This window comes from Kogia breviceps, chromosome 14 (assembly GCF_026419965.1).
Source record: "Kogia breviceps isolate mKogBre1 chromosome 14, mKogBre1 haplotype 1, whole genome shotgun sequence".
Taxonomy (NCBI): domain Eukaryota; kingdom Metazoa; phylum Chordata; class Mammalia; order Artiodactyla; family Physeteridae; genus Kogia; species Kogia breviceps.
In genome coordinates, this window is record NC_081323.1 from 53089774 (window position 1) to 53112255 (window position 22482).

At 51.8% G+C, this 22482-nt stretch overlaps 1 protein-coding gene across 10 annotated transcripts in view; it reads left to right on the forward strand.

Annotated features, from left to right (window-relative positions):
* The window catches only part of HM13 (histocompatibility minor 13), a 41200-nt gene extending 38370 nt beyond the window's left edge, over positions 1–2830 (forward strand). For 2 of the 10 annotated variants that reach the window (XR_010836612.1, XR_010836611.1), the window contains 3 exons: positions 1347–1549; positions 2107–2269; positions 2391–2830. Coding sequence is in view for 6 of the 10 variants with exons in the window: in XM_059038803.2 (XP_058894786.1) it covers positions 1347–1493; positions 2107–2269; positions 2391–2396 (316 nt within the window). In the remaining 4 variants the exon portion in view is untranslated. The remainder of the gene's footprint in view (positions 1–1346; positions 1550–2106; positions 2270–2390) is intronic. The other 8 variants (XM_059038803.2, XM_067013642.1, XR_009331165.2 and 5 more) reach the window with 4 other exon arrangements.
* Positions 2831–22482: the final 19652 nt, after the last annotated feature.

Consider the following 22482-nt stretch of genomic DNA (forward strand, 5'->3'; position numbering starts at 1 on the left):
TCCTCCGGCCTCAGTTTCTACAGGTGAGTAATAGAAGGGACCCTAGTGTGATGGAAATGCCCTGTTAGAAGTCAAGTGTCAATCCTCATCCAGTTGCCTCTGGGGCTGTAACCCACAGCTAGCTGCCTTCTCTCTGTCTCAGTCGCACATATACCCCTTCCCCATGGCCATCCGCACACACGCCACACCGATGATCAGCCCCTCCCTGACCCCAAGGCCTGCATGACTCCGACAGGTGTCTGCTCCCCAGCAGCACTGACCCGCCCGCCAGGGACCCAGAAATAGCTGCCAGCTGCAACTGAAGCTGCCCACTCAGGGGCCTTCCACCCAGCTCCACCTGCCTGGCCTCCCGGTTGTCCCTCGAGCGCCTGCCAGAGCTTTCTGTGCACCTGGCTGCCTGCAGGGGAACCTGTGACTCACCCCTCCCCCGTACCTGCCTCTGCCCTTCCTAGGAGCCCCAGGCTCCCAACCTGCCTGCTCGTGGCTCCTGGCCCGGCAAAGCCCTGTGGACTCTGAGGCAAGGCTGGAGGTGAACTTGGGGGCAGATCTGGGGGAGCTCTGGGGGCAGGGGTGGGACCTGAGCTCAGTCCCTACCCTCACCCTCAGCTCCCAGCCCCCACTTGGGGTCACCTCCCCAGCCAGGACAGAGGGTGCCTACCTTTAACCCCTTGGTGCTTTGTTTCTCTAAATGTTCGTCCACATGGGCGCCCCCCCACTCCCCAGGAGGTTCTTAGATTGAGGTGATAAAGCAAATGGTCTCTCTCTTCTCTTTCTGCCCATCTCTCTCCCTAATTCTCCACCTTATCTTTGGTTTTACTTTTCTATTGGCCCTCTCCTTTTTTTAAAAAATTCATTTACTTCTTTTAAAATAGGTAACACATGCACATCGGTCAAAATTCCACAGCATGAAAAAAAAAATTTTTCCAGAGCATGAGAGGGACAACCCCTCAGACCTCAGCCACCCCCAGAGGCCAGCTCTGTCCCTGGACATTCAGAGACATCTCTACACCTAAAAGCACGTATGTGTGTACACATTCTTGTGCAGATGGTGGCATTCTTGGAGCATTCTGCATCTTGATCTTTCACACAAGGGTGTATCCGCAGCAGCACGTATACATCTAGGGCATCCTAGTTCTTTTGCAGAGTGTCCCCCTATGTAGGTGCATCTTTTTTTTCCTTTGTTCTCCAAGTAACACTGGCTTCTTTCCACAGAGCCTGAAAGTGCAGAGATAGATAAAAGTAAGACCCAGTTCTGCTCCCTGCTCCTTGGAAGAGAAGTCTCTGTCCTCCCTTAGTCTCTTCCTCTCCATCTCTTTTTTCTGTCTCTCTGTCTGTCTCTCACACAGCTACGAGTCCTCAGCGGAAATCCTGCCTCATACCCCGAGGCTCACCCACTTCCCCACAGTCTCTGGCTCCCCAGCCAGCCTGGCGGACTCCATGCAGCAGAAGCTAGCTGGCCCTCACCGCCGGCGCGCGCAGAATCCCAGCGCCATGTAATGCCCAGCGGGTGCCCACCTGCCCACTTCCCCCCACTGCCCTGGGGCCCAAGGTAGGGCAGACACCCCAGCTCCAGTGTACAGGGCAGGGAGGCTTGCCAGGGGCAGGCGGCAAGAGGCAGCTCCTCCACCACCCCCAGGCAGTCACAGTGCCCAGCCGCAGGGTGGGGGAGCAGGGCCTCAGAACCCTGGTGTCCTCACCCGTACGGTGGGACTCATGTGAGAGTGGGTGTCAGCAGCCCTTGTCGTACAGCAGTAGACGCTGTTACCACTCTCTGTATACGTATAGCCTTGGGCAAGTCACTTTCCTCTCTCGGAAACCTCTCTGTTCATCCGTAAGTGGGCACGTGCCTGCCTTGTGGGGTTGATCTGGTAAGAAAATGTATTGTCCTTGGCCTGAGCTCACTTGCTCAATAAGTGGAACCCATAGTAAGAGTTAAGCCGGGTGTCCGCCGGGGAGAGTGGCACCCTGCCACTTGCCAGGAGAGCAGCCCCCTGCCTGCCCGCACCCCTGGGGCTGAGCTGTTTGACTCCTGCCGTGTGCCCTGGGAGGCAGCGCATCTCCCGTAGCCTCATCCTGGCTGCCCCTTTTTTCCCCCATTCTCTCCAGTGGAAGGTTCAAGAAGCTTAAAATTGGTCTTCACAAGCCCAAGTCCAACCTCTCCCGTTTGCCGCTGCCCTTGCCACCTCTTGGCACCACCAGGCACAGAGAAAGCGGAGCAGACAGCCTGTCTGAGGAGGGCGCACAGCGGGGCTGGGCCAAATCCTGGAAGGTGCTGGGCCGAGGATGTGTGCGCCCAGGGGTTTCCCCGTGATGGTGGGAGGTGGGGCACAAAGATTCTGCTCTTCCCTCCTCTAAATGTGTCGTCGTTGTTGTTTTGTTCTTTTGGTCAGTTATGAGGAGTCAAATCCTAAGGATCCAGCAGCAGCGACAGAATCCAAAGAGGGAACAGAGGCCTCGACATCGAAGGGGCTGGAGAAGAAGGAGAAATGATGCGGCTGGTGCCTGACCCTGTGAGGGCCAGACACACGGGGTGGCGGGGTGGTCCCCCCACATGGGCCCGCACGGCCGCAGTCCTGCTGAAGGGGAACGGCAGCTCCAGGAGCGGGGCAGGGGGCAGCAGGCTCCCTCCAACGGGGCCTCCGGGGCCTGGTTCCCTCTCCCCCTTCTCTGGCCTTGCTCTGCCCCTCCCCATCCCTGCCCACCAAGGAAGCCCCCAATTGCCCCCACCCCTCCCCAGGTGCCAGGTGGGAAAAGTGGGTCTGATTTTTAGACTTTTGTATTGTGGACTGACTTTTGCCTCATATTAAAAACTCATCCCATTCCCCAGGCAGCCCACTGTGCTTCTGGAAGGTTCTTACCCAGTATCTTACAGTGGGTTTACTAGGTCTCACCCTCCCACCCAGAGACTTTCCTGTAAGAAAGGGGACTGTGGACTGTCGCAACCTGTGTTGAGGCCCTGACCTCTGGGCCACTCCTTATATGCCCACCCGGTGCCTGGCCAGTATGCCAGCTCAGCACCCCCAGGATACCCTCTGGCCAGAAGAGGGGGCCCTCGAGCCCTCTCCCCTGACATCCAGTTTTCCTGCCACGCTGCTCCCAATACTTGGGGGCAGTGAGGGTGTTGGACAGGTGCTGGATGCATTCATTACCTACTGGAGGAAAGGTTTGCAGGGAGGAGGCCGTGGTACCAAAAGGCTGACCTGACTCAGCAAGGGGATCATTATCTGTAAAGCCAGGGAAATGGGCACGGCCGTGTGAGCACCAGGAAAGAGTCTGGATTTTATTCCCAGGCTGGCAGAAGTCTTCTGTGATCCTGTTGTCCCCATAGCTTCAGCTGGAGAGCACTTGGACTCCAGGTTGCCCTAGAGATGAAGGCCCCACCGCTCCCATTCTGCCCATTCCTGAGATTCTTGCCAAAATGACTACTATAAGGCCAGAAAGATCCTGATTCTAGGAGCTTCCCCCAGTGCCCCTGGAGAGGCTGGGGGGCGGGGTTGGAGGAACTGGGCCCAGTGCTTCCAAGAGGCCATCCAGGCCCGAGAGCTGGAGATCCCATAGCTAGGGTTTCTCCAAGGTTTGCTGAAGACAGCAGCCCTGGCCTGTAGGAGAAGCCCCAGTGGACCAAGCCAGGGGTGGGCACAGCCCTCATCTGCCTGCCTGGGGTGGGGTCACTGGGTGGAGAAAACTGATGTGGGGAAGGGTGGCCACTGGCCCGAGACTCAGACCTTCAGCACCCCACCCAGAGATCTCTCTTGCCTGAGCTTCAGGTTTAAAGGCTGAAAATGACAGGGGCTTCCAGACAGTTTGGAGCTAAGGCACAGGTAGGAGCAGAGAAGTGGGGCTGTTACATGTACCGAGCACCTCAGTACAGGGTTTCACTTAATTCTCATACTCTCAGGCTGTGGGTGCTAGTATAAGCCCCATGGCACAAGTGAGAGAGTTGAGGCAGATTACCTAATCATAGACATGGATTTGACCTTGAGCAATCTGAATCAAATTCCAGAGTTCCTAAGGACTTTGCAACTCCTCTGCAGACCCCTGGGCCCGAGTCCCTACCAACTTCCCTGGGCCTTCTGGAAAGGAGGGGTAGAAAATCTCAAAAGCTTCTCCCAGTCCAGGGGGTCCCTTTCAGGGACTTCTCGGATCTCTGCCGACTCCAGCCGCCTCCAGAGAGGAGGCCGTGTGGTCCTGGAACAAGGCCACTCTGAGGGCGGAAGATGGGGCTGGCGGCCCAGGCACACAGCACGGTTGGTTCTGCAGCCCGGAGCCCACAAAGGCCTCATTGAGTCACCGCCGACCCCCGGCAGAGGCTGAGGTGGCAGTGGCGCCGGGCGCCTGCCACCTAATGACCGTCCTGGCCTGGCCAGATGTTCCACAGACCTCGGCAGCAGCCGGCCAGGGCCCGCCGGCCAGCCGGCACCACAGAGGCCACTCTAATTCCAATTAACCAGCTTCAGCTGAGCAAACAGCGGGCAGTGGTGGCCCAGCCCGGGCGGTAGGCCCGGCCCGCAGAGCCTCCGAGTCTAGACTCCAGATGTGAACCGCCACAGCCAGAGTCCCATGGAAAAATGGCACCAGGCCGGGCACGGATTGGGTCTACACGCCGGAGAGGTGGGGGTGGGCAGGGCCCTGGGTGAGCCTAATACCAGCCTCACCCTGGAGTGGGAGTGGATTCTTGGGAAACTGCTCCAAAGCCCCCATATTCTGCCCCTGATTTGTTAGGTGTCCCTCTCTGTGGCCTCAGTCTCCCTTGACTATGGTAGGTGGGAGGGGCCTAATGTAGGGGAGGGGTCTAATGTAGGGGAAAGAAGGCCAGCCCTGCTGAGAGCTCCAGTACATTATTTCATTTGTATTTCACATGTGTCTAGCATTATGCTATGTATTTTAGAAACATTTATGTAATCGATATAACAGCCCTGTGAGGTAGGTACTATCATTTTTACAGGTAAAGGAAATTGAAGCACAGAGACATTAAGTGCCCAAGGGGAGGATTTGAACCCAGGATGCCTGGCTTCCAGAATCATGATGTTCACCACAGGTGGTGTTGATGCAAGTCAGGATGCTAAATTCCGGGTTCCCGGTCTTGTGGTGGTGTTGGAGGAGAGGGTCAGCGTCTGACAGCAGGGCTGGCTACCACAATGTGACGGGCAGGCCTGCCCACTCTGTCCTGTTTCCTCAGCTGTGAAATGCGTAGGACCCTCCTGGGTGGCTCCAAATTTGGGAGTAAAGCCCTGAGGTGCCCTTTTGGGGCTTCAGCACCATCTATGAGCTGGGCATCGGTCAAGCCACTGGACACAGCAGGGAACACAGGTCAAGCGCGGGTTCCCCAGCTGACCTTGTGATCAGGGAGACAGACTTGAAACGGCTGAACAAATGGATAATGTCAAGTCAATGAGAATGTCAAGACCTCAGGCAGGAGAGGTGCCACCGGCCCCACGCCGAAAAAAGGGCGAGACTTGCCCAGGGTCTCATAAGGAGTGGAGACCAGAGGCAGGGTCTGCTGCTCCCTGCCCACCCGTCTCTCCCACCGCTAGGATTCCCTCCACGTTCCAGGCCGGGTCGTGGGGGGCGGAGGTGGGGGAGGAGGCAGCATCCTGCCCGGGTGCGTCAGGAAGGGCCGAGCGGGAAGGAAGGCACCACCCCCACCCCCGCCGCGGCCACACCTGGGCTCTGCAGGCGAGCAGGGGGGCCCGGGCCGGCGCCTGGCTCCAGCGAGTCTGGGCCGCCTCCCCGCGCCGCCCGGCGGGGGCCGCCAGATGGGCCGGCCGCCCGCCCAGCTACGCAGGCAGGAAACAGCCGCCAGGGCTGCCAGGAAGGCGGACGCGAGCGGCGAGGCGGGGCCGAAGTGGCCCCGGCCCCTGAGGGGAGGGGTCAGGCGCAGGCGCGGCCAAGACCCTGGGAGCCGTGGGATGACGGCTCAGCTGCCTGCTTATCAGGGTTTCCTTGGGCGAGTCACTTCTCTTTTCTATCCCCCAGTTTCCCCACCAGTAAAATGCGTCTGCTTATCCCAGCTCTTTTCTTATCTCTGTGTGACCTCAGGTCAGTTTCTTTCCCTTCTGTTCCTTGGTTTTCTTACCCAGAAAATGGGGCAACAGCTATGGGCCATCTCCACTGAGATAAAACTCTGGGAGGGCTGAGTCTTTGCTTTCCTCCCCACCGTTGTAACCTAGCATCTGGCCCAGTGACCTAAGGAGTGGCACTCAGTATTTGTTGAATGACTTGTTGAATGTCCCAGGTCTAGGACAATCCTAGGGGAATGGCACATAGAAAGCACTTCATAAATGGACACACTCACATTGCCTTGGGTCTGCTGCTTACCCACAGTGTGGCTTCAGGCAAGCAGCTTCCGGTATCTGAGCCTCAGTTTCCTTGTCTGCCCCACAGGTGGCTGTGAGGATTTAATTGAAATAATCCATGGAAATATTCCACGGAAAGCACATACAGCAGGTCTCCAATAGATGATATTTATGGAAGAGTCTACAAGATGTGTAAAAAGATACTAATTTGGGCAAATTTGACGACAAGGAAAGTATGAAGGTGGCTAGGAAGGAATTTTACTGTACATGTAATCTTTTGTATACTTTGTATTCTTTAATTTTTGAATTTTTCAAAAACAAATACAATTGAAAATAAAAATAAATCCATCCCTAGCAAAAAGAAGTATCAGCTATTATCTCCAACTGTCAAAGGAAGCCCCTGAAACTCAGAAAGGGTCCAAAACCTTTCTGAGTCATAAGGAGCTGGGAAATGGCAAAGATGAGATTTGAACACAAATCTGTCGGACTCCAAATTAAAACCAAAGAGGAGTGAGGAAAGGAAGCTCATTTAGCCTTCATTACTGTTTCCAGGAGAGGATCCCTGTCTGAGTAGAGGGAAGAGGCCAGCAGAGTGGAAAAGAGTGAGAGATAAGGAAAGGTGAGCAGATCTCACAAGGCCAGGCCGTGGAGCTTTGGCTTTATCCTGGAGTCATTGGAAGCGAAGGAAGGATTCTGAGCAGGGGAGTGACATAGTCCTTTCTAAGCATTAAAATTGGGAAGGCCTGGAAGCCAAGGATGGGGCCCCAGGTCAGTGATAGTGATGCGCTGAGTGATAAAGGGGCAAGGGCCCCGGGGGCAGATGAACAAGAGAGATTGAGAAGTCAAAGCAGGCCAGAGAGTGGACCCACAGTCATCCAGACATCCCTCAGCAGCATGGCAGGGCCATGAACCCACATGTCCCAACTCTACTTACCAATTTCATCTTCCTTGGAGGTTGTTCAACCCATACCACTCCCACCCTTAAAAATGTCCTAAGACCCCTGAAGGGGCCCTGAGTCTAGTCTGGTGCCAGGAAAGAATCCTAAATCCCCAGCAGCTCTGAGCTGAATGGAACCAAGGGATGAGCCCATGCTGGGGTAGATAACTGATTGAAACAGCATTTCCTCCACCCCAGCGTGTACTCGCAGAGAAGGGCCTGTGATCTTGTTTGCAGGCACTTGTGCATATGCCTGATGCCCCCATGGGAGTGCGGTGCCCCTAGTGCAATGTGCATACTTTGGGTGTGCCCAAGGCACACATAAGTGCACAGGCAGACCTATATGTGGGTGAACCTGCATGTGCACCAGCCTAGGGGCCGCGTGCACACCCATCCTTGCAGGCACCCAGGAGGTGTCCAATCTGTACTGGGCAGTGTGAACAGAAACCTTCATGGAAGAAGAAGAAGAACAGCGGCACCATTATTGAGCATTTAGTGTATGCCAAGCACCATCCCAAGTGTTTACATTCTCCATGTGGTGAGTCTCCATCATACAGATGAGGAAATAAAGGCACAGAGAAGGGAGCTGCCCACACAGCAATCAAGAGCTTCCCCAGCTCTGAGTTCACAAGGCCACCACCCCCTTGTCATTTTTCATGTCATTCCAAATTCATTTATAAAAACCTTTTCTTATCTAGAAGTTGCATCCATGCCTTGTAGAAAATTAGAATATGTGTTTGTTTAAAAAAATGGGAAAATAAAACAGCATATTCCTGCCACCCAGAGATTACTGCTGTTAACAGCTAAATATAGATTTCAGGGTTTTTTTCTATTATGTATTTTTTAGCACAAATAATATCTATAGTGCAAACTATTTTGACATCTATTTTGTTTCTATAGTTGGCAATCTTGCCCTTCTCATTTTGGTCAGGTATCATCTACTGTAATACCCAGACAGCATCCAACCTCTTTGTCATTTTAAGGCAGACCAGGTGAGACAAATAAGCCATCTGCATGTGAAGGCAGACGCCTGAGAGGCGGATGAGGCCCGCTGGGGTCTGCGATGGGCCCTTCCTCCCCACTGCACCCTGCCCTCCTCAAAGCTGTGGAGGGGCCCAGACCCTTGCCCTCCTGAGACAAGCTATTGGGGAGGGTGGGCGGCGGCAGAGGGGACCAAGAGAAGGCCCAGCCCCTTGGCACTGCATTCAGGGCCTCTCCATGTGCCCGTGCCCCGCAAGTAGGCACCCCCCTTGCTGCTAAGAGCTGTGTGCCCACCCCCTCAGGCTACCCTAGGGTCCAGCTGGGGCCCTGGAGTGGGGAGGGGAGGTGGAGGCACACAAGACACACGTGTCAAAGGTCAAAGGTGTGATGGGGTGGGGGTGGGGGTGGGGAGGGAGTAGAGAAAACCCAGGGGCCAAGGCCAGAAAGCCAACTGCCATGGTGTGGAGTTGGGGGGAGGGGCCAGGCCCCTTTCTGCTTGAGAGATTCTCTGTGCAACTATACCTGTGTGTGAGGCTGAAAGAGTGTGTGTTCTTGTGGAATCTGTGTGAGTTTGGGGTTGGTACAAGTGTGTGGGTAAGTGTGAGGATGTGGAAAACTTACATGGGGCAGAGCTGCAGATGTGTTTCTACCTGGTGGTGGTTGTGAACTCATATGCTTATGCGTCTGGATCTATCTTGGCGTGTTTAAGAGTGTGTGTTTGTGAGAACGCTTGTGAGCCAGGGCCTGCATTGGTGTGTGTGTGAGAGAGCAAGAGAGGACGATCCCGTGTGATTGTGGGAAAGGGCTTGCGGAAAGGCTCTGCTGGTTCGAGCTGGTGAACGTGTGCTAATCCACCTACTTTCTGCCCTCGTGTGTGAGTAGGTCTGTGTTCCAGGTCTCGTGCTATGGTCTGTGCTCCCCTCTGCCTGGGTCCTTCCGAAGCCTCAGCTTCCTCATCTGTAAAATGGGGACACCCAGTCACCGGATGCTATTTTGATTCTGATTACCTTATTCTCTCTCTACCGCCGGCCTTCTGTCCAAATGCTGGCCAGTCCTTACTGCTCCAGTCAAATTGATGACACCATGTTTTTTAAGCCTAAAACCTGCTTCTCCCAATTTGCTCAGCAACTATTTGCTAATCACCCTGGATTTACCTAGGACATACTTTCCATGAATGAAAAAGCCATTCAGGGAACAGCGCTGGGAAATGCCCCCACGGAGATGCTGATTTGTGCTTTATGCTGTGAAAGTCTCCTACTCTAACTGTTCAGGCCCAGATGTGCAGCACAATCAGTGGGAAAGTTGCAACTGAGAGGGGAAAAAAAAGGGTTTTTTCTTCCTTAAAAACAAAAACTTTTTGTTTTCAATCTGTCTCTTTTAAGCCCCACAGGATGGAGATGTCCTAAAATAAGAAATTAAACAAGAGGGGAGACCCCATTATCTTTTTTTAATGGGTCCCTCAGGATTCCACGCGGACCCCCTTCCCAGCCGCTGTGTGGTCCAGGCCTGAGAACACCCAGCCCCCCAGCCCCCCAGCCCCGCAGCCCACGCCCACCCACCACCCAGCCTGGGAGGCAGTTTCCCAGGATTCACATGGTAATGAAGGCATCCATCTTCTCCCAGACACACACTGGGCCCTCCGACCCTTCCAGGCCCCCCACACAATGCCCCCCAGAGCGGAGGCCCCACCACCTGTTGGATTTTCCCAGGGAAGGGAGAGAGAGGGTGGAGGAGAAGAGCCCCTTCCGCCCAACCCACAGCCCACTGGCACTTTCTACCTGGGAGTGAGACAGTGAGAAAGCCCTTGTCCCCACTTCCTCCTTAGCTGACTGCACCTTCAGTTTCCTCATCCGCAAAATGCAGGTGGTGGTACCTGAGTCATTCGTGGCTGGAAGGATTCCATTGGGAGTGGTGCTAAGTGAACTGCAGACAAATGGGGAGTGGAGTCAATGCTAAGCTCTCAGCGATCACCAGCACTTTACATGGGACCAGGCCAGATTCAGCACGTGGCATCATTGTCACAGTGCATCTCCATCACAATCCTGCGGTTGGCATAGCTAGGATCCATTTGTAGAACAGGACACTGAGGCCCAGGGAAGATGGACTTCGTGCCCGGAGCACCACAGTTCTCAAAACCACAGAGCCATGAATCCAGTTTGCCTCGCCCCAGAGCCTGAAATCCTAACCACTACTTTAGATCATTACCCTCATCATTATCATCACAATTATTGAATTAGATAGGGATCCTGGAAAAGGCCACATGAAAGTCCCTAGGGAAGCCAAGAAGGGTGGCTTTACTCATCTCTGTCTCCCCAGGACTTAGCCAGAGCCTGGCACACAGTAGGTGATCAATAACTGAAGATTGCATGAGTGACATAGCTGAAAAATGAAACACATTTATTTCTGGCTCATAGAGTCTGTTTCACTATCTTTTACCTTCTGTCGAGCATCTACTGCGAAATGCTTATGAATAAATGATTCCCCAAATAAATGCATAGTTCCACCTTGCAATAAGTAAACAAGAGACTAAGGTGGGGAGGGGGAGGGCATTCACAGCAAGTAACCGAAAATCAAAGTCACGGCCTCTTTAAGTGGAATCTTGGAAATCCCTGGGCCACAACGCCTCCACACACACACTGCCGCTCCCCTGTGCAGAAACTGTCTCTCCTGCACCCTGCCCAAATCCTTAAATATTCAGAAGTTATCTCCATGCATTTATAGGTTTGGGGACAGGATGATTTTTATCTTGTTTAGAGCTGATCTATATGTGCAAACTCTCTATAATGAATATGTGTTATCATTTTAATCAGCCTTAATATAAGGAATACATTATTATGAAACTACAAATCATGTAGAAGTACATGCCACAGAAAGGGGAAGGTCCACCTTCAATCTGAGTCCTCGACCTGATCCCACATCCCAACCCCAGAGACGACCCCTATGCAACCTGCTGGAGTAACTGGGCATTTTATTTTACTTTTTGGCCACATCGCATGGCATGCGGGACCCTGACCAGGGATCAAGCCTGTGCCCTCTGCAGTGGAGGTGCGGAGTCTTAAACATTGGACCGCCAGGGAAGTCCCTCTCTGGGCATTTAAAAAGTGTATTCTAGGGCTTCCCTGGTGGTGTAGTGGTTAAGAATCCGCCTGCCAATGCAGGGGACACGGGTTCAAGCCCTGGTCCCAGCAGATCTCACATGCCGCGGAGCAACTAAGCCCGTGCACCACAACTAATGAGCCCGCGTGCTATAACTACTGAAGCCTGCATGCCTAGAGCCTGTGCTCTGCAACAGGAGAAGCCATGGCAATGAGAAGCCCACGCACCACAACGACCCCGCTTGCTGCAGCTAGAGAAAGCCCACGCATGGCAACAAAGACCCAACGCAGCCAAAAATAAATAAATAAAACAAATAATTTTTTTTAAAATAATAAAAAGTTAAAAAAAATTTTTTTTTTAATTTTTTAAAGTATATTCTAGAGAAACGCTGAAGACATTATGCTACATGAAGGAGACCAGTCCCCAAAGACCAAATATTGTATGATTCCATTTATAGGAAAGAGCCAGGATAGGCAAACCTATAGAGACAGAAAGTGGATTAGTGGCTACCAGGGTCTGAGAGGTAGGGGTAAATGGAAAGTGATTGCGAATAGATTTCTTCTGGGGATAATGAAGATGTTATAAAATTAGTTGTGGTGACGGTTGCACAACTCTATGATATACTAAAAACCATTGAGTTGTACACTTTAAATGGGTGACTTGTATAATATGATATGTGAATTCTATCTCAATAAAGATGTTAAAGAAAAAAAAGCAAATTCTAGAAATGCTCCTACCTCAGAGCCCTCAGCCCACTGACAGGGCGTTTCCCACCTCCAAGCCCTGGGTCCCAAATCCAGGTGGCTGTGACTGAGTGATTCTCAGGTCCAGTCACGGGTCCAGGTGAGTTCCTCAGACTGGTTCACAGATGTCTCCTTACCACACAATCTCACACTGGGGCAAACCCCAGAAACAAAGCAGTCTCCCTTAATCTTTTCTGGGTCCAGACCTCTCCCCTTTACATTGTAATTTTATTTTATTTTTGAATCAGTAATACACTCTCATGGTATATAATTTTAAAAGTACAAACATCTCCCTTTTCACCCCCAGAGGCAGCCACACGGTGATCAGTTTCCTAGCGAGTTACAAGCAAATGCATATATTTTCTTTTTAAACACAAGTGGTGGCAGTCTATGCATACTACCCTGCAACTCTGCAAATGGTTTTGTTTTGTTTTTCTACTTAATGAAGTACTTGGAGACCTTAGTATTTCAGGATAAAGGCAGCTTCCTCATTTTTTCACAGCTGCATGTATATATTCTGCTACATGGAGAGAACAGCCTTTATTCAACCAGTCCCCTAGTGATGGATATATGGGTTTTTTCCAATTGGCTGCTCTTCCTGGACATACATCATTTCACACATTTGAGTATATCCTTAGTATAAATTCCTGAAAATGAAAGTGCTGTCTCATGATTTCCCAGAGCCACATGGTATTTCATAGTGTATTTAGCTATTCTCCTTTTGATGGATATTTAGATTGTTTCCAATTGGTTGCTCTTATGAACAAGACTGCTATGAACACTTTTATAGATTCCTCGCAGAGCCCTTTGGCAATGTGTTAGAAGCTGTGGAGCTTTTCCCCCCCAAAAAACGCATCAAATTCACCCAACATCGAAACCCATCCAGGAGCCTCAAAGTTAAGAAACTCTGATCTAAACCAACTGCTGCCACACAAACAGAGAAACACAAGGCCGGAGATGAGCAGGGACAGCCAACCCTCCAGTACAACGGGGATAGTAACCTTGCAGCAGTGGGCTCAGAGTTGTTGAGATTCCGCTCAATGAGTCGGGCCACCATTCTCCTCTGCTCAAAACCATCTCAGGGCTCCTATCTCACCAAAGTCCTCACTGTGGCCTCTGAGATCCAGCTATGCCCCTCCCCCCATATCTCCATGACCTTCACTTCCTAGCAGCCTTCTCCTTGCTCACTCAGCTAAAGTCACATTAGCCTCTTGAACATACCAGGCACCTTTCTGCCTCAGGACCTTTACATTGATTGTGACTTCTGCCTGAAATGTTTTGCCCCCAGTAGCTGAAGGAAGTGAGAGAAGTTCTTTACTGAGATATCACCTTCTCAGAGAAGCCTTTACTGATCACCCCCACCCAAGATTGCAGCCCACCCCGATCCCTGTCCTCCCTATCTCCCCGTTTCCTGACTTATTTTCCTCCATAACATTTATCACCAGAGGAGACGGTATTGCACTTACCCTGCTCATTGTGTGCCCTCCTCCCCTAAATATAAACTCCACAGGGTAGTGAGTTCTGTCTGTCCTGTTCACTATAATATCCCAGCGCGGGCCCCGGAGCCAGGGGCGCAGTAGGTGCTCCACAAATATTTGTTGATTGAATGAAGAAATGAGGTTTGCAAAGCACTTAGCACACAGGAAGCTAAAGGAGGCGTGATATACGGGAACCCACAGGCTTTGAGAACCCCAGACTTCAACCCAAGCTACCCAATCCTTCTTTTTTTTTTTTCACTAATGTTTGTTATTTCTTGTCTTTTTTTTTTTTTTTTTTTCAGGATTTATATAGAGCTTTACTACAAATCAGTTGCCTTGATTTTTTGGTGAGTGGGGCAGAGAAGCAAAATGGTATGATAAATGAACATTATATTTGGAGTCTGGAGATTTGGTTTTGAATTTTAACTGTTGTTCTTTTTTTTTAACATCTTTATTGGAGTATAATTGCTCTACAATGGTGTGTTAGTTTCTGCTTTATAACAAAGTGAAATCAGTTATACATATACATATGTTACCATATCACTTCCTTCTTGCATCTCCCTCCCTCCCACCCTCCCTATCCCACCCCTCTAGGTGGTCACAAAGCACGGAGCTGATCTCCCTGTGCCATGCAGCTGCTTCCCACTAGCTAGCTATTTTACGTTTGGTAGTGTATATATGTCCATGCCACTGTCTCCTTCGCCAAGTCACTTGTCATTCAGGACCTCCATGTTCATCATCCCTTAATTGGAGGTGATGCTTAGAGCATCTCTATTCAGGGTGGCTGTGAGAATGAAACGAGATAATGATTTAAAGCCCTGATAAGTGCTTAATAAAAGTCAGCCAGCATTGCTGCTGCTGTGACGATGATGACGATGGTGGTGGTGGTGGTGATGCCGACAGACAGGGGTGTGTGCTGGGACCTCCACAGGAAGATGCCCCTTCTCCTCCTGGGGAGGGAGGTCACATGGGGGAGGGGCATTCAGACCAGAGTCCTAAGATGTCTCACTGGTACTTTACAGCAAGAGGATGGGACTGTTGGGGTGGGGGGCAGCTAGAGGTAAAATGCTTCCACCAGAGAAGCCCTTAGACCCTAACTTCGGCTCCTCGCTTCCCAGTTGCCCCTGCCGACGGCCACCCGGAGAAGCTTTGGTGGGAGGGCGGCGGGAAGGCAAGCCGGTTTTTCCCACGCTCCCTCATCCCCTGAACATCTGGCTGCGAACATCTGCTTTAGCCCTTGTCTCCGGGCCCCAGGCCGGCCTCGCACCCGCCTGCCGCCGCCCGCGGCCCCCGCCCACCTGTGAGCCGCTCCCGCAGGGCGGCTCCCGATACCCCCGCCCGCCCGCTCGGTTCCCACGGGGTGAGCGCGGGAAGCGGGTCGGCCCATCTGCCTGGCGCGGCGGGTCCGGCCACCGGGCGGCCCCAAGGGGCGGAACGCCCCCTTACAGGCGGGTGCGCGCCGCAGCAAAGCCCGGGGTGCGGGGCCGCTCCCTGCGCGCTCGGCCCAACGTCACTGCCGGGGCTGCCGCGGGCGCCCGGGCTCCCAGACTCTTCGCGAAGCGCCTCCCTGGTGACCTGCCCGCCGCCCCACCCCCACTCTCCCGCCAACCCCGGACGCCCGGGGTTCCCCGCGCACCCCTCCACCTCTAGCCCCCAGCCTTTAACTCCGCTGGCCCTTCTGCCTGGAAAGGCCCCTTTCCCTCCTTGCTTGACTAACGTTTCATTTCGTGAGGTGTAAAAATGACGCACAAATATAGCGACTTCTGTTTCCAGTACCCTATTCCCACCGCCCAGCGCTAACAACCCGGCAGTTTGATGTGTTTGCTCCCCTCCCATCTTCTTTAAAAGAACCGCCCCCCCCCCCCCCCCCGCCCCGCATCTTACTTCCCCGATCAGGGATCGAACCCATGTGCCCTGCAGTGGATGCATGGAGTCCTAAGCACTGGACCGCTAGGGAATTCCCCCCTCCCAACTTCTATAAAGAATAAAACTTTACAGGTCGTGCTAGCTTTCTGGTAACCAGTGTTCCTGCCCTTTTCTCCAAGACTACTTGCCACCCCTCCACCTCCCAGTTAACAACACGACGTGAGCATGTTTCTTTCGGGCCATGTTTTCTTATACTTTTACTACACAGAAATTTATTAACATTGTTTGTGGTTTTTTTAAATTTACACTTTAAAAAAATCATTTTGCGTTTTTCCCTAAGCAGCATCATATTTTTGCATGTATCCAGCAGAATACATCCAGGTCTAGTTCATTCCTGTTAACCGCTGTCTACCACTCCACTGTCACTTCATTTCCCTGTCCTCCTGTTGTTGGATGGGTCGGTACTTTTCAATCTGCTCTGCTATCGTCACAACCGCAGTGTTGCTGCCTGTGTCTTTGGCATCTTGAGGGCAGGACTGTCAGGGTATATCCTTGGGAGTGAACTGCCGGGTCATAGGGCGTTCCCATGTTCACTTTTACTCAATATCGCAGAACTGAGCTCTCAAATGAACACACCAGTTTACATACTCGCCAACGGTGGATGAGAATTTTTGTTTTCCCACATCCTCACCAATTTACATTATCGGATTTTGAAGATTTTGCAGTTTGATGTGGCAGTTACCTCCTTTGTACCTCCCAGATGTGCAAATGTTCAGGCTCAGGAGCCTTGTCCTTCCTCACTTTGTTTCATCTCAGTTGGCAAATCGCCTCTTCTTACAAGAAGGCCTCCCTGATCTCCCTTAGTTGACTGGGATATCTCCCAGGCCATGCCTCCCACAGCCCCTTGTGCTTCCCCATCTCAGCTCTGGCAACTGGGGGTTGACTGCCTGCCCCACCAGACCGTGAGCTCCCCAGGCAGGGACCAGGTCTGCAGGCTGTGAGGAGCCTGAAAGTGCTACAGAGAGTGCTCCTGGAAGGCTTCATCCCCTCGAAATAAGACGCTTCTCTTTCTAGCTCCTGCAAAGTGCCCCCTTGAGAGGGCAGCAGCTCACATATCTGTGGCATCTGGGTCCCCAGTATGTGGACACAGCAGCCAGGAACCAACCACCTGGTTCCCTGAAGGCACCAACTAGCACCTTGTTCTTTCAGTGCTGTGTCTAGCACAGAGTTGGTGTGAACTAATTGTTTACAGAGTTAATGGCTGACACTTTATGATTCTAAGTTTCCATAATTCAGTGGTGAAGCGTGTAGCGGACTATTTCAATGGGGTTACCTCTGGGAGAGGTGGAAGAGTCACAGTAATAATAATAACTAGTGTGTATTGAATGCCGACTTTGCTAGGCACTATTCTAAGCTCTTTATGTGACTTAACTCATTTAATCCTCATAGAGATAGGAACTCTTACCGACCCCAGTTTCATAGATGGGGAAACTGAGACACAAGGAAATGAACTGACTTACAGACCCACAGCTTATAAGCAGCGGACTGGGATGTGAACCAGAGCTCTTCTCCTGAGAGACCTCACCCTGCAGTCTTCTAGGAAAAGGGCCCCTTTCTTCCTTAAGTGTCTCTGAGGTGTCGACTTCCTTTTTAACCAGAGCAGTTCTGCTTTCGCATCAGCAAAAAATAATAAGACTTTTTGAAAGACCTGAGAGGTTGACCTGAGTCACAGTATCTGAGTATAGCCTCACCCATGACCTGAGGCAAGGGTGCATTTGAACGGCACTTAGAGTTGGGGTGACCCGAGAGGGTGGGACTGCTTCAGGCTTTTTTGGGTGGATAGGGACCTGGGCAGGCCCTGAGAGACACACCCTCAGCCGGTTTGGGTTCCGGGCCCCAGGGCAGGAGGTGGCCCCAGGTGTACTGGGGCAGGTGAGTCAAAGGAGGGCTGGGCTGGGCACCAGGCAGGGGTGGGGATTTCTGCTTCTAGAAAGGGGAGCTGTGGGGCCCCCTGTGCCTCCCCTGTGGACATACGGGGAACCCACTGAAGCCCCACACCGGAGGCTTCTTGACCAGTCTCCCTCCTTCCACCTCCGTGGGCCTACATGGGCCTTGCAGCAGGGGTGGTGGTCTCTGCAGTCTCTGCAGAGGGCACCCTAGCTTGAGGCATGCCTGGCTGGTGGCATCAGCTTCTGCGGCTGCCAGGGTCAGACCAGCTCCCATGCCTCTGCCCTGGGCAGAGCCCAGGTCCACATTCCTGAGCATGAGTTCCTGGGGTCTGTGTGGGTGTGGTCCAGTAGTTGTGTGTCCTTAGGGCTTATGCAGGATTCTGAAGTAAGTGTGTGTGTGTGTGTGTGTGTGTGTGTGTGTTGGGGGAGGTGTCTACATCTAAAAAGACTTTGGGGGACTTCCTTGGCGGTCCAGTGGTTAGGACTCTGTGCTTTCGCTGAGGAGGGCGCAGGTTCAATCCCTGGTCGGGAAACTAAGATTCCTCAAGCCACAGGGCGTGGCCAGTAAATAAATAAGTTTGGGGGTGGTGGGAGGCAGTACGGGGTCTTTGAACCGGTGAAGGTGGTGTTGGCTGGGTATGTGCCTTGCAGGGAGCCAGTGCACAGGGGAAGCCGGCTTGTTGATTTGCGTTTGGTTGTTTTCTCTAAGATGCAGGCACTCTGTGTCAGCATCTTGGTGTGAACAATACTGATCCGGGTGTAAGTATTTGTTGTGTTTGGTGAATGTGTGTTGCGGTGCAGGGTGTGCGTCTGGGTTGTGTTTCTTGAGGGTGTTGCTGTGGTGCGTTGCTTTAGTGTCCTGTTAGGTGTGACAGTTGGGTATTTTGATGTGTTTCCTCCTTGGTCTCTGTATGTTTGTTGACGTGTTGGTTGTGCAGATTTGGGTTTTGTTGTGTGTTGGTTGTTCCTATCATGTAGTGCTGTGTTGTGGATTTGGCAGGCTGCCCTGTTGGTTGTGTGTATTGAGGTGTTGCTGTCAGTCGATGTGTCAGTCATGTCAGTTTGCACATATGTGTTGTGTTGGTCGTATAGGTGTGTCGCTCAGTGCATGTGTATAGCAGTGTGTTTGTGCAGCCCTGCAAGTTTGGCTGAGTGACCTAAAATGGGATGTCCCTGGGCCCCAACTCTGTGCCTCCCTTTGGCCCTGAGACCCCAGGGCAGCAGTGGTCCTTTGTCAGGCCACAGGAGAGCCCTCCCCGCATCTGCAGGGGACCGAGGCAGCGGCCCAGACTGGCAGGCTCCAGCCTCCCTGTTCATTGTTCTGGGGTCTCTTTGGAAAACAGGATGGGAAGCTAAAGGTGCACCCAAGGCTGAACCCCTGTATTCCCTGACATGACCCAGGTGTCTAGCACAGAACGCCTAGGATGGAGGGGTGGTGACAGGCCTCATTTTACAGATGGGGAAACTGAGGTCCAAAATGGGAGAGGGACTTGGCAGAGGTTTTACAGCTGTTAAGGACAGATAGCTTGAAGTCCCCACACGCTCGTGCACTCATCCGTAGACTCCTGCTGGTTTTAGGGGATGAAAAAAATGAGACCCCTGGAAGGACACAAAACTGTGTTCTGGTTCCTATTTCTGAATGCTTTCCATGTGCTAAGTATTGAAGTGTCATAACCTTGTGGATTAAGTTCAAATTTTGGCTCCATTTTGCACATGAGGTAATGGAGGACCATAAGTTAACAATTCATTAATTCAACACATTATTACTCTAAATATTACTCTATTTTAAGTACTACACTGTGTGACCTTGAGCAAGTCACTTAGCCTCTCTGGGTCAGGCCCTGTGCTCAGCTCTAGGGACATAGCAGTGATCAAAGGAGCTGTGGTTCCTGCTCCACTAGAGCTCACAGACAGGGGAGGGTGTGGAGAAGATGGACAATTCCCAAGAAAACAAAGATCATTTCAGATGGTAATAAATTCTATGAATAATGAAGACCAGGAGAATGTGAAAGAAAGTGAATAGCCAAGGGAGATTCTAAGAAGGCCTCTGAGGAGGTGACATTTGACCTCAGACTTGAAGACTGAAGAGTCTTATAAAGGTCTGGAAGAGCCTTCAAGGCAGAGGGAAGAGCAAGGGCAAAGGCCCTGAGGTGGGACTGCACTAGTTTAGTAAAGGAGGCTGTGTGGCTGGTGAGAGAAAGGGAGGAGCAGGAGATGTGGTTGGTGGTGCCTGCAGGGGCTGCAGGCCCGGGAGGAGTTTGGATTTTCTTCTCAGCATGATGGGCAGAGAGGAGTGTTGGCTGAGCACACAGTTCTGGGGGTAGAGTGTGGAGGGGGTGCTTCTAGTCTCCCATTACAGGGGGCGGGGACAGCCAGAGCCAAAGGTCTCTCCCCTGCAGCTCCAGCAGCCCCAGCCCAGAGGCGCCGGCCTGGCGGCTGGAAGACTACGCTGTGGGCACATCTGGGGAACAGCTGCTTGGCCAGGGCCAGAGAGGGTCACGTGGCACAGGCAGGACCGCTACGGAACCTACAAGGCCAAGGCTCCCTGGAGGGGCAGTGGGGAAAGTGCCGGACATGTACCCGAATCCCCGCAGTGTAGACACACGTGCACACAAGCCCCACAGCCCCTCACAGCCACTGCCTCAGGAGCCAGACCACCTAGGTTCGACACCACATCCTAGCTGTGTGATCTGAAGCAAGTCACTCAACTTCTCTGGGCCTCGTTGACCTCAGCTGCAAGGGAGACATAATACTACCACCTAAATCATGGGTGGTTTTTCCCTCGTCAACAAATACTCATTGAGTGCCTCCTGTGTGCCAGGCACTGTACTCGGCCCTGGGTTATAGCAATGATGAGAACAGCAGTGGTCCCTGCCCTCCTGAGCTCACTGTCTTAGGTTAAACTTGGAACCAGGCCTGACCCACACTGAGCACTTAGAAAATGGGAGCCATTTGCCTTGAGTCCTGGAAGGCAGAGGAAGGATTGTAAAGGCAGAAAGGGAGCCTTGGTGACAGAGACATAGTAATGAAAAGCCTTCCCATTCATCACCTCCTGGCGTTGCAGCTTATTTCATTCTCACAACCGCTCCACAGAGACGAATAAGGGTTAGGTCCAGTTTACACATGGGGAAACTGAGGCACGGCTTGTCAATGGCAGAGCCAGGATTTGAAAGTGTGAAGGGCTGGTCCCTTCTCCTCTCTGGCCCCCAGTATTCCCATCTGTGAAATGGTGCATTATAATCACACAGCTGCTGCCAGCCCCAGGGAGCAGCTGTGAAACTCAGATGGTGCCAGGTGTGTGTGAAGGGCTTTATGAGAGACTCTAGTAGAGGATCCCTGGGGTGGGACCATGGGGGTTCCTTTAATGAGTCCTCCAAACTTCCTGGCCACCAAAAGAAGGGTCTGTTTTCCTGAGCTGACCTGGTAGTAGGGTTCAGAGGCAAATACTCTCTCAATTCCCACTACCAAGGAGAGGGCCAGAAAACAATGGCCATTTGGCAAAAATATAAACAGGCAGTCTTTATTTAAATTCCTTGTCAGGCCTTAAAAATGCTAGAGATAAAAACCAATGTCTGGAAGTACTGAAAATTTTCTGGAGTGAAATGAAGCCAGCTTTTCTCCAGAGGCTTAGGGTGGGTGTGCGTATAGGGGGGTGTCATTATTTCAGTTGGGAAGTTTGAACGGAGCAGAGTGAAGGGAACGTTTCAGGCGGGTCTGAAAGCCCACCTTCCAGGGCTCACTGAAAACCCCTGGGAGCAAAATTACAACCAAATGGGTCCCGGAGGGACGGGCCTAGACTTGAACAGATGTTTTTACTGTTTTGTGAGCATCTACTCTGTGCTAAGACCACAGTAGGAGCTTTGCAAGCCTAATCTCAATGACTCCTCGAAGTAGCCTAAGGAGGTAGGAACTTCTATCATTTTGCCAGTGAGGAAGCAGAGGCTCAGAGAGGTGAACGGTCTTGCTCCAGATCACAAGTATAACAATTTAAATCCCGAGCTTTTGGACCCCAAGCTCCAGCCCTTTACACTGTTCCACAGCCAACTGTCTCTCCTCAAACTGTCAAAGCTTTACGTGCCATTCACATGTCTTCATTCAGGCCTTTTCTCCTTGTGCTTTTCCCACATAAAGTGCCCAGAGGATAAGTCACCTCCTCTAGGAAGCCTCCCTGATTTTCTCCAAAGTAGAACTCATCCTTTCTTTGTGTGGCTAAGGCACCTGGCAGGCAATTTTCATAATACAGTCTTGCTATGGCTAGCACAGGAGGTGGACGCTCATGAATGTGAAGTGCACTTAGCTATTGGGGGTCCTAATTATCCCTTGACTTTCTTTCTCTCCCTATTTGTCTGCAAAGTGTCTTTGACATTCCACCTCATCCTAGTCAACAGTCAGACCAGAGGGAGGTATATTAACCATTTGGAGGTAGCTTTTTACTACACAAAGTAGTACATGAATACACTTCTGTTTAAAAATATATTCAAGAAATACCTATGTGTAATGGATCATAGACCTAAAACCTAAAACTTCTGGAAAATATAAGAGAAAAGCTTTGTGATCTTGGGTTAAGCAGAGATTTTTTTACATATGACAAGAAAAGCATGACTCATAAAATTTAAAATTTTTTAAAAAATTTTTATTAATTTATTTATTAGTTTTGTCTGTGCTGGGTCTTCGTTTCTGTGCGAGGGCTTTCTCTACTTGCAGCAGCTGGGGGCCACTCTTCATCGCGGTGCGCGGGCCTCTCACTGTCGCAGCCTCTCTCGTTGCGGAGCATAGGCTCCAGACGCACAGGCTCAGTAGTTGTGGCTCACAGGTCCAGTTGCTCCGCGGCATGTGGGATCTTCCCAGACTAGGGCTTGAACCTGTGTCCCCTGCATTGGCAGGCAGATTCTCAACCACTGCGCCACCAGGGAAGCCCATAAAATTAAACATTGATAAATTGGACTTCATCAAATTTAAAACTTTTTTTTTTTTGGCTGTGTTGCACCTTCGTTGGTGTGCACGGCTTTCTCTAGTTGCAGGGCAAGCAGGGGGTACTCTTCATTGCGGTGCGCAGGCTTCTCATTGCGGTGGCTTCTCTTGTTGCGGAGCACGGGCTCTAGGCACACGGGCTTCAGTTGTTGCAGCACGCAGGCC